Here is a 12,670-nt window from a genome sequence, read left to right on the forward strand (position 1 = left end):
AACTTCTCAAGTAAGAAGTCTGGCACTTTATGGCTATAAATTTTACTATCAAAATATCCAGGGTAGTGAATTCATTTTAATAATTATAATTCTTCTAAACATCATTTGAAGAATTATCTGTGGACACTAGACTCAAGACTATATATACTAAATCCAAACAGTATGCCTGGGACCTCAGTTTTGAGTTTTTCATCTCAGTTATCTGTCCTTCAACTTACTACTTCCTCTTACACTTTCATTTACTAAACACATTTTCAGATTTTTAAATTGGACCTTCTCCTCCAAGGCCCTATCGGACAACTTTATAAATATGCATTTACAGCCTTTAAACACCAACATTTTAAACTGAGCCTAATTCCTGCAACCACATTCCTTGTTAAAAGTTCAGCACTAGGCCGGACGTGGTGGCTCACGCCTGTAATCCCAGCACTTTGGGAGGCCGAGGTGGGCAGATCATTTGAGGTCAGGAGTTTGGGGCCCACCTGGCCAAAATGGTGAAACCTTATCTCTACTAAAAATATTAAAAAAATTAGCCAGGTGTGGTGGCGGGCCCCTGTGGTCCCAGCTACTTTGGAGGCCGAGACAGGAGAATCGCTTGAACCCAGAAGGTTGCAGTGAGCCAAGATGGTGCCGCTGCACTCTAGCCTGGGTGATAGAGCCAGACTTCGTCTCCAAAAAAAAAAAAAAAAAAAGCTCAGCCGTAACAATATCTTTCTGTCATTTTCTTCTGCTCAAGGAACAAAAGAAGTCAAACAGATAATGGGTTCTGCCTGAGCCATTTGTGAAGTCTAAGAACAGATATGTATACTCCCTGTTATTCTTCCAGGGCATTATTTTATCCTTTTTTTTAAACCTTGAAAAATAAGTGTTACTTACCCTTATAAATATTTTGAAGTAAAGTTTCTGAATTTCTGTGAAGAACTCTTCTAGTAATTCAGCTTTTCAAACACAGTCGTTACTCAATAGTCCCTGTAACATGGAATTTATTCCACAGTTAAAAAGTGACTTCCCCCTTTGTTACATGTGAGAGTGGCTCTTTGTTTTCTCAGGATCCCAAACTGCTCATTCAAAACTATCTCTGTCTGTTTTCCAACGCTATTTATGTCAGATTGTAGGGAAACACCCACGGGAACTTTTCTTTATATTCTTTTGCTGCTGTTTTTTAAAGAATGAAGGTACAGCAGTGTGAATTAATCATGGTTTCTCAGTTGCTGGGCATTGTACTGCTCCAGGGTTGTCAGTAGATACAGTCAGATTCCTGCGTTTCTGATAGAAGTCTGGCGTTGACTAGTTCTCTTTGCTACTACATCATCTAGCAGTTGCTCCGTGTTCAACTAGGCCTGAACCTTCTTCAGGCCTCTCCCGAAAAGAAAAGTTACCTGTGAAGTGTCTTTCTGATGGCTTAATTTATTTCTTCTCCTGGTAAAATTGGCTGTAATGTTATTTTTTCTGTTTAGCTGGTTAGGTCTCTTGAGACCTGCAACTGGTTTCCTACATACTTCATTTTGTTTCAGAAGGCTTGCCTGTCTTTTTAACACTGGAAAATAGTGTTTTGTATTCTTGTCAGTTAGACATGGACAATTCATAGGACTAATTCCTTTTCCAATTCCAGATGATTTCCTAACTGCAAGGCCAATGATTATCCATGAGGATGTCTCTTTCTAGGCATTACTCTTCCTCTACAGCTTAGACTGGTTTTACCAACACCAGAATTCTGTTGGAGTACCCATTGTATTCTCATCCTAAATTGCTGGAGTCTTCTGTTTAGTTTTGGAAAAGTCTGCTTTTTTCCTTGCTTTCAATTCGGTTTGCTGACACCATCCAAAGACATGTCAATTTTGTCAAGGTTTTTGTTGCTGCGGGCTTTCAGCAGCTGTGACAAGGTCACCATGGCTTCTGCCAATTGGGTACCAAACTGGTTTATAGCTTGAAACGTGGTGCTAGAACAGTCAGTGGGGAAGGCCAGAGTTGGAGACCTGCCACCTCTCATGCATGCACGCAAGCAGACTACCGGGCAGCATCCTTGTCCTCCCACCTGTGGTTGCCAGCATAGACCAATTTATCCCATTCATTTAAATTACTTGATAGTGTTCTCTGGAATACTCTTGAATATACCATAATTTAGCTAGTAAAACATATTGATGGATTGCCGATAGTTCAGTTTCTTACAAGCAGTGACACACTAAAAATCCTGTTACACATATGTCTTTGGAGTATGTGTTTCTGGAGGATACATTTGATGAAATGATATATTAACTTAGCATCTTAATAAATTCAAAAAGATTGTTCTTATTTAAACATCAACCTTCTTGCCTGTTTCCTTATGCTTTTAGAAAAACTTAAGTATTATCCATTTTTATACTGTCTGTCAATGTAATTGGTAGATATGTTTCATTGTTTTAATTTGCATTTAAAAGATTAATGAAATGGGTTTTCTATAACATTTTTATTTTAGTCATGTTTTACACATTGTGACCTGTACTGTCTTGATATCCTTAGCTCAATTTTCTGTTGGATTTTTCTTTATTCTATTGATTAGTAAGATTGTGGTATATTAGTGAAAATAGCCATTTGTCAAATGTTAGAAATTTTTTTGCTTTTAAAAAATATACATACTCTATACTGTCATAGATGTTTTTAATTTATAGGTAATCAGATTTTTAAATCTTTTTAATGGTATCTTTGATTTTGTTCTTATGCTTAGGAATTCCTTTTCCAGCAAGAGTATTACAAATTTGAAAGATTTTCTGTCATCAGTATTATTTTCTCATTTTTATTATAATCAAGATTTATGATATCCAGGAATGTTTATTTCCTTTTCCTTTTTTTGTTTTCGTTGTGTTCCTAGATTCTGGTCTCTAATTTGGCATGTACAACATCATCAAATAACAAGCCTGAAACCTTGGCATATTATTATTTACTGTGGATCAGAATAAAGTATTAGATGGGATGATCTTGGATCCTGCTTAATTGAATACCAATTTATAAGTACCTATACTTGGTAATAGTTTATAAGTGGGCCAATTATCAGTCCTTATTTGCATGACATAGTCTAAGTTTAACCTGTCTTCTAGAATAATTTTTTTTTTGAGATGGGGTCTCACTCTGTCACCCAGGCTGGAGTGCAGTGGCACAATCTCAGCTCACTGCAACCGTGGTCTCCTGGGCTCAAGTGATCCTCCCATCTCAGCCTTCTGAATAGCTGGGACTACAGGAGTATGCCACCATGCCCAGCTAATTTTTTGTAATTTTCATAGAGACAGGGTTTTACCATGTTGCCCAGGCTGGTCTCAAACACCTGAGCTCAAGCCCTCCTTGTCCTCCCAAAGTGCAGGGATTACAGGCCTGAGCCACCACACTTGACCAAGAATAATTTTTAATAGTCTCCTTTCACTGTAAAAAGTGCCTCAGTTTAAATAAAAAATTATAAATGTTATAAAAGATAGTTGTTTACATGGGATAGTTCCTCAGGGTATTATAACACTAAAGCTTTAGTTGTTTCTATTTATGTCATTCAGTTGTTTCTGTTTACATTACTTCTATAGTAGTAATATTTCATTTGCTTTAACTTTTAAAGTATCTGTTATTTTCATTATGAACTTATTACAAGCTTCATACAGTTGCTTATGTGAGGTGTTTCTAGAACAGTCATGCTAGTGTGTACTTTCTTTGCCTTCATTTTAATTACCAGAATGATGTTCACTTTTTGCATTAAATGTCCCTTACAATTCTTATTTACCTAGTATTGCTTTAAAGATGATGAAACATTTGTCTCTGTATGTGGACATATTTTGGTTATATTTTATTAAATATGTCATCAAATCTTTTTTGTACGGCTATGACCTAATGTTTTAACCTGGCCAAATAAACCATTACTTATTACATTAATGTTTTCTGATGTTGCATATACTCAGATCATTGGATTTTGTGGTGTGCTAATTAAAACTGGATCATTGGATTTTGTGGTTTGCTAAGTAATACTGTTCTTAACACAGATCCCTGTGGGAGCCACTAAATGCCAATCCCTATTGTACTGTCACAGTGTTGATAAAAGTTTGGTACTTGTTACCTGCCAGATAGATTTTCAGCTATCTTATTTTATTCCGATAGTATTTCTCCAGCCTTTTCTTATGTAGTACTGTGTCAAAGAATATTTTATAATAGGTAAATTGTGTCTGTTGTTCTTTCTTTCTTTTCTCTACTACCTCTGCTACTGCTTAAAAGGTTTATAGAGTTTAGTATTGGTCATTTTCACCACTGATTATAAACTGTAAATCAACCCATATTCTTTTGCATTTTGAGGTGTTTTGTAAAATTGCCATATAAAAAGGCCAATTTCAATTTTCCTCTAGTTAAAAATATCTTTTTTTTTTTTTTCCGAATACATCTTAAGAAACCTAACTTTTTTTTTTTTTTTAAATAACATTTCTGGTTGTTTGTGTGTTCATGTTATATATGTTTCTCAGTGTCATATTTAGGTATATATGTTTGACCCTTAATTTTTATGTTTGTTGGTCCCATTAATAAAATTTGAGAATATCTGTGGAGTAGAACACCGTATAGGGATTACCAGTTTGTGCCACCACTACCTTTTAAACATTACTCTTTGGATATAGCTATTTATTTATAGGTATTTTCAATTTCATGTTATGTAAACTGTATATGACATTTTCATAAAAGTTTGTTCTTTTAAAATATCTAGGCACTGAAGATTAATGAAGTTCTTACCATTATTTTTGCAATGCATGTAATAATGTAAAAAGAAGATTGTTTTATTAGACACAGAGTCATTTTTCTTGTTTTATGATATTTAAAGTATCTACTGTAATATATAAAGTAATGTTTTTTGGTGTTTGCGTTTCTTCTGCAGACAGTGATAATGAACTCTCAAGTGGAACAGGTGATGTGTCTAAGGATTGTCCTGAGAAGATCCTGTATTCTTGGGGAGAATTGCTAGGAAAATGGTAAAATTTTATTTTTCATACTGAAAACTTTATATTTACATAGTTGATGTTAATTTGTTATATTAAAATCTGTGTGTTAAAATAGGTTTTAAAGGATTAATATTAAAATCTATCTTAATATCTTAATGTTTAAAAACTTAAAAATTAAAATATATTTTATAGATACTCTTTATATTTGGCTAGGTCTTCCCCCCAAGTATGGTTTTATTTAACTTGCTTTTAGAAGATGTCTTTGTCTTATTATTTCACTCAGACCTTATTATTTGTCTTATTATTTCACATCATTTAGCAGAGTCAATTTTATGCTATATTGCCAACGCATTTAAATGTCTACTGTTAAAGGGTTACATTTTTTTAAAACCAAGTCTATTACCACTAAAATAGGCTGTATAGTTTAGAATTTCTCATTTTACCACTGACACAGCTTGTTTCATTCTTTCTGACTAAAACTATTACTTTAAATTTTGATGTATTTTATGTGGAATTAGAAAAGAGTAACTCTGTTTATATTTATTATATTAAGCACTCTTTATATTTATTTTAAATACATTTTTTAAAAGGACTATCATATGTCGGTGTAATGAAAAAATTCTGCCAACAAAATACTTCTCCATACTAGTATAGACATAGAAATTCAATTTATTGTTGAATAAGCATATCAGATTACATGCATGCAGGTAGTCCAGGGGAGACTACAAAGTCTGGGCAGTCACATCTCTCTCAAGACTTAATGTTTTGTTTTGTTTTGTTTTTTTCCCATTCCAATAGCTTTTAGGTTTTATTTTCACATGGAGCACCAGTAAGGTATTAGAGCCAATCAAAATAAGGAGTTGATTTAGAGATTTATTTTCTTTACCTGGCAATTCATTTGCACTACCATGAATGGGAATCCTTTGCATAGCTATGGACAGTAAACTTTGCATTGCCATTATGTTATATATGTTGAGAGTTGTAAACTAGCCTAGTGAAAGACAAAGGCACACACTTCTGTGTTGTCACACAATTCTCAGATGTTCCAGCCATTCCACTGAAATGATGTTCAGTAATCTTTTTGTCCATTTCAAAAATCTTATACAATTTTACCCCACACTATATCCAGGATCTAATTTACTCATTTGCAAGCATTGTCCACCTAAATCTAAATTTATCTCATATGTTTTTATCTGTTTTATTTAGGGTTACTCTCTTACTTTAAGATGAACAGTTCTCTTTTTAGATGGTCCTGAGTTAGGACAATTTCAATGGGGGATGGAGAGCGGCAGGAAGTAAGATGGGAGAGTGTGTTCTAGTTAGAGGCAGGTGACTTTTTCAGTCTCAGTCCAGGCTGGGAAATAGGAAGCATGCTAAACTTTTAAAACAGAAGCATTTTAATGCAGATAATTGACTTACAATGTGTTAGAAGTTTGAGAGAGCAGAAAGGAGACATTATGACTGGAGTAACCCAAGTAGTAGGAAACAGCTATGGCCTATAGGACTGGAGAAATAAAATGAAAGAAATATTGTTACCAGAATCTAGGAACTCAGAGGAGGTCTGAGGAGCTGACGCAGGAATCTCTGAAGAGGGCTGCATCCTGGTTGCTTAGAATTATGAGGATGCTCATAGCAGCTAGTGTTTAGAAGGAACTGTCAGGGCAGGGGACAACTGTTCAGTTCCACACTTCTGAAGAGATATCCAGATCTCAGGTATCGGAGCAGGTGGGGAGAACCACATCATTGGTGCTGGTACTTGTTGGCCTGGCTAGAATTAGTATTTTTCAGGAGTTATGGTATAGCTGGTGCTGGCAATGGAATTCCTTCTTCCATTCTTCTACCTTCCACCTGTATATGTCTGTTACTCATGGGCAGAATCTAACCTGGAAGCCAGTGGGTAAGGGAGTTTGGGATATGTAGTCTGCAGATTCTCGGCCTTTATATCTTTGAGCAGAATACGGAAGGGTGGACTTGTAGTTGATAGGCAGTGGGTAAATGACTACAAAAGGGTAAAAGCTGGGCCTAATTCTCATTTACCCATTTATCTGGGTCAATTGAATTAGGCATTCTTAATACCCAATGTTTTTAGATAGAGATTTATTTATTAGGAACACTGGTAAGGAAAAAAGTAAATAAAAAACAGCACCAACAACTTGTCTTAATCTTCTTCATCTTTGGTCTGAAAGTGTACATTTATGGTCCAACCATATGGATATGATTGATAGCAGTGGATAGAATGGTAGCATATGCATTGATACCACAGCTTGGCTTCTACTGTTGCATGGTTTCTTTCTTTCTCACTTCAAGTTACTTGCTGGGGGAAGGCTTAGGAATTTACATGGACCTCCATGCACCATAGAAATAAGCAACGTGTCTCCTGCGGCAGCTCTACTCTCTGGCCAGAATTTATTTTTCCCTGATTCTCTGGTCAAGAACAGGGGCATAGTCTTCTATTGTGGTCACTTCATAAAACAAGGGCTCCCTTCTTACTGGATCTCTCATTACTGAGAATTGGGTGCTTACTTTTTACTGGCCCAACACATTCATTCTTTCTAGTATAGCAAAATACATGACACCTAAAACTAATACCTTATACTCCAGTTGAAATTAATCAACAAAAGAGCTCTTAGAGATCTATATATAGGTATTGTAGAAACTAATTTTCTTTGGATAAGATGTTTCTTCTTGTCCATAATTTACTCCCAAAGGCAAAATAATTTCAACTTGATAAGATCTATGGAAGGGAAATATAATTTAATGGGAAAAATACATTATGCTAAAACTCAGAACTGAATTAGAGTTCTAGTTGTAGTGCTAACTTGATAGGTAGCTTGCACAAGTTATTTAACATTTTTGGGTTCCATTTTTCCAGTGAAGCTTTTATAAACTTGCTCATGTATGCATGCTTTGTCTTTCAGAAATGGAATAATGTTTGCAAAGTTTTTTTTGTGTGTTTTGTTTTTCTTTTCCTAGCCCTTAGATTGAGAAAATACCTTAATTTTTATTGTCTTTTTATGGTTTGGGATTATATCACCATTCTTGAGGAATTTACAATAACAGTCTGGGCTCTTTCATTTAAGAGAATATGTACAAACATCTCACTTTCTTGATTCTTAGATGAAATTTAGTTAAAAGTCCACATGCTTATTGGGAGAAATGGCAAGGTGAGAATGGTTGGGAAGGGAAGTAGAGACAGATACTGGCTTTTTATCAATCAAGTTTCTTTTGATTTTAAATTATTTACTCATAATATTTTCTATATCGCAGTTAATATTCTAAAACGATAAACAAAATTTAATATAGAAAAAAATTATGCTTTTCTTTTTTGCCTTTGCATGCTCTTATTTCAAAATAGGTTTAAAATTCATGGCATATTATACTAGAAAACAAGTCTGTCAATGATCTAAGCTTCTATCTTTAGATACTAGGAAAAAAGAGAAAAACCCAAAGCAAGCAGAAGCGAGGAAATAAGAATATAAATAAATGGAGTTGAGAAGAACACTACAGAAAATCAGTCAAACTGAAGCTAATTTTTATAAAGATTAATATATTGGATAATGATAAACATCTAACTAGACTGATCAAGAAAAACGAGAGAGAAAACACAGATACAAGAATCAAAGAGGCTACATCATTACAGATCACCACAGACATTACAAGGATATAAAAGAATATTATAAGCAACTCACTGCCTATAAATTTAGAAGCTTAGGTGAAATCAACAAACACTTGAAAGTCATAAATTGCCAAAGCTTACTTGAAATAAGTAACCTGAATAGTCCTATATTAGTTGACAAAATTGAATTTATAGTTAAAAAGTTTTCAGTAGAGAAAATTTGAGGCCAAACTGACAAATTCTACCAAATATTTAAGAAAAAAATAATAAGACTGGGCGCAGTGGCTCATGCCTGTAATCCCAGCACTTTGGGAGGCCGACGCAAGCTGATTACTTGAGGTCATGAATTTGAGACCAGCCTAGCCAACATAGTAAAACCCCGTCTCTACCAAAAATACCAAAAAAATTAGTCAGGTGTGGTGGTGTGCACCTGTAATCTCAGCTACTTGGGAGGCTGAGGCACAAGAATTGCCTGAGCCTAGGAGATGGAGGTTGCAGTGAGCTAGGATTGCACCACTGCACTCCAGCTACTGACAGAGCAAGACTCTGTCAGAAAGTAGAGTAGAGTAGAGTAGAGTAGAGTTGAGTAGAGGAGAGTAAGAGTAGAGGAAAGGAAAGGAGGAAGGAAGGAGAGAGAGAGAGACAGACAGACTGGCAGAAAGAAAGAAAGAAAAAGAAAAAAAGGAGGAAGGAAGGAAGGGAAAGAGAAGGAAGGAAAGAGAGAAAGAAAGAAAGAGAAAGGGAAGGAAAGAAAGGAAAAAAAAGAAAGAAAAGAAAGAAAGAAAGAAGGAAGGAAAGAAAGAAAGAGAAGGAAAGAAGGAAGGAAGAAAAAAGTATATAAATTTTACATAAACTTTCCAGAAAATAAAAGAGAAGGCAATACTTTCCAGCTAATTTATGTCATTTGCTTACCATGCTATTAAAACCAGATGAAAATATTACAAAAAAGAAAATTGCAGACCAGTGCCCCTCATGAATATAGACTAAAAAGGCCTCAACAAGTCCTAGCATATCAAATCCAACAATATGTAAACTTAAAAAAGGATAATGTTGCATGACTATGTGGGATGTATTTTGGGAATCAAGACTGCTTTGACATTTGAAAATAAATCAGTGTTATTCACTTATATCAATAGGCTAAAGAAGAAAAACCATATAATCATTTCAATAGATGCAGAAAAAGCATTTGACACAATTCAGCATTCATTCATGATTTTAAAAAACCAAAAAACAAAAAAATCTCTCAGCAAGCTAGGAATACAAGAGAGCTTTCTTAACCTGATAAAAGGTACCTATGAAAAACCTGCAGCTAACATCTAACTTAAGAATGTCAGATCCCAAGACTGGGAATAAGGTAGGGATATCTATTCTCATGAGTCTTACTCAACGTAAATACTAGAGGTCTTAGCAAGTGTAATAAGCAAGGAAAAGAAATAAAAGGCAAACAAGATTGGAAAGGAAAATATAACACTGTCTGTATTTGCAGAGATGTGATTGTCTGTGTGGAAAACCCCAAGGAATCTACAAAACAAACAAAAAACTCCTAGATCTAATAAATGAATTTTACAGTGTTAAAAGATAGAAGATCAATATGTGCACATCAGTTTCATTTCTATATACTGGCAATGAAAAATTGAAAATAGAAATGTTGAAACAAAAAAGCACCATAAAAGAAAATCATGAAATAGACAGAAATCTAACAAATTGTGAGCTAGATATATACTTTGACATACTAGAAAACAGTAATCAAAGACATCAAGGAAGACAGAAATAAATGAAGATATATACTATGTTCATGGAATGAAAGTCTCGATATTGTTAAGATTTCAATTATTCCAAAACTAATCTTAAAAGTAGTGCAATTTCAATAAAATTCTCAGCAGATTTTTTGGTAGCAACTAACAAGCTGATTTTAAAATTTATATAGAAAGGCAGAGTAACTAGAATAGCCAAAACAATGTTGAAAGTGAAGAACACAATGAAAAGACATATTACCTGATTTCTAGGTTTACTATAGAACTACAGTAATCAAAAGAGTATTGATACAAGGATAGACATTGAGATTAGTAGCATAGAAAACAGAGTTCAGAAATAGAGCCACACAATCTAAAGAGACATTTTCTAAAGAAGACATACAAATGGCCGAGTAGCACATAAAAAGATGCTCAATATCATTAACCATCAGGGAAATGCCAATCAAAGCTACAGTGAGATACCACTTCATACCCACTACGATGTCAATAATCACAAAGACAGATAATAACAAGTGTTGGCAAGGATGTGGAGACATTGAAAACATCACATAGCAACTGCAACTTTCATATGTTGCTGGTGGAGATGCAAAATGGTGCAACCATTTTGGAAAATAGCATGATATTTTCTTATAAAGTTGAAGACTCTTATACCACCCAGCAATTCAAATCCCACTGCTGTGTATTTACCAAGGTGAAATTAAAATCTGTGTGTGAATGTTTATGATAGCCTTGTTCATAATTACCCCAAACTGCAAACAACCCAAATGTCCTTCAGAAGTAAATGTATCAACCAACTGTGGTATATTCATTCTATGGAATACTACTGAACAATTAAAAGAATGAACTGATATACATCACAACTGATGGATCTCAAGTGTATCATGTTAAGTGACATATGCCAAAGTCAAGTGACTTAATACTATGTTATTCCATTTGTATGATATTCTGGAAACCCTGTCATCATAGGAAGCATGTCAGTAGTTGTTAAGGACTGGTGGTATTGACTACAAGAGGGTCCAGGGAATTTGGGTATGGGGGAAATGAGGGAACTATGCTATATCTTGGTTATGGTGGTGGTCACACACCTATTTGCATTTGTCAAAACTCACAGAATTGTATACTAAAAACGTGAATTTTACTCTGTATAAATTGTGCCTTAAATAAATGGCAAAAAAGAAAGAAAGCCCAGAGTCTTAACTGCTAGTAGGTGCTGAAGCAAGAATAGTATCACTAAATCTAAAAAAGAAAAAAGAGGAAAAAAAGGAAATTTATGTCTTATACATAGATGGCTATTTGAAGTGTATTCTTTTCTCCTGTCACAACAGTTCCTTCATTATACCTTGCATACTCGTTGGTAACTCTGTCTTAACTAACTTTTCTCTTCTTATCCTGCAAAGTTATGTCAAATGCACATGACCTCCTTAAAGTCACTGTTGTTTTAGAGACATCTCCTACAGTTCCTAGAGTATAGTAGGTGCTCAATTCATATTTATTGACTGAATTTTTGAATGAAATATCTCTCACCATTACAGATTTCTGTCCAATTTTATGAACATTTTATATATGTATATTTGGTAGTTATTTTTATCTTATATAGTGTTTTAAGAAATCTAAGTTGTAATATTCTCCATTAGATTATACACAGATTCATTTATCTTATATCTGGCTTCATCTTGAACCCTGGGAATGTTACTTGAATAATTTGTGTCTTGATCATGTCATGGTGAGATATTCTGATTTAAACATTTTAAAAATATTATTCTGACTGCCCAGTGAAAAATGGATTAAAAGGGAACAAAGATGGAAGCAGGCAGAATAGGTAGAATGCTATTGTAAATAATCCAGGGGAGAGATAATTATGTTTTGCACCATGCTGGTAGCAGAGGGTGACATGTGATCAGATTCTGGATATATTTTAAGAGACTAATGATGGTATTTGCTTCTGTTTTCTGTGTGGCCTGAGAAAAATAAATAACTGGCCACTGATGTCAGAGTTTTTGGCTTGAGCTACTAGAAGACTTGTTATTTACTCAAATATAGAAGAAGAGAGATTTGGAGGATAAAATCAAGATTTTGGAGACGTTGAGATGCATTTAAGACATCCAAGTGACTATGTCCATTAGTCATTTTCATATAACACTGAGTTCAAGGAAAAGATAGGGAAGGAAATATGAGTTTGGGAGTCATCAGTATATAGATGGTTTTTAAAGCTATTAGAATGAAATGGGTGAGATTACTTAGGGAGTAAGTTTAGATGACGACATCATCCAAAGACTGCACCCCCGACCACTCCAGTGTTTGGGAGTTGGAAATATGAGGAGGATCATGCAAAGGAGCCCAAGAAAGCACAACCAGTGAGGTGGGAG

At 34.6% G+C, this 12,670-nt stretch overlaps 1 protein-coding gene and 1 pseudogene across 2 annotated transcripts in view; one reads left to right on the top strand and one right to left on the bottom strand.

The window, feature by feature from the left end:
- Positions 1 to 12,670, top strand: part of RABGAP1L (RAB GTPase activating protein 1-like) — an 828,259-nt gene that overhangs the window by 204,849 nt on the left and 610,740 nt on the right. For both annotated transcript variants that reach the window (XM_011981419.1, XM_011981418.1), the window contains exon 12: positions 4,871 to 4,964. In XM_011981419.1, coding sequence (XP_011836809.1) covers positions 4,871 to 4,964 — 94 coding nt within the window. The remainder of the gene's footprint in view (positions 1 to 4,870; positions 4,965 to 12,670) is intronic.
- LOC105540738 lies at positions 984 to 1,918 on the bottom strand (annotated as a pseudogene).

Source organism: Mandrillus leucophaeus, unplaced genomic scaffold, assembly GCF_000951045.1.
Source record: "Mandrillus leucophaeus isolate KB7577 unplaced genomic scaffold, Mleu.le_1.0 Scaffold226, whole genome shotgun sequence".
Lineage (NCBI taxonomy): Eukaryota > Metazoa > Chordata > Mammalia > Primates > Cercopithecidae > Mandrillus > Mandrillus leucophaeus.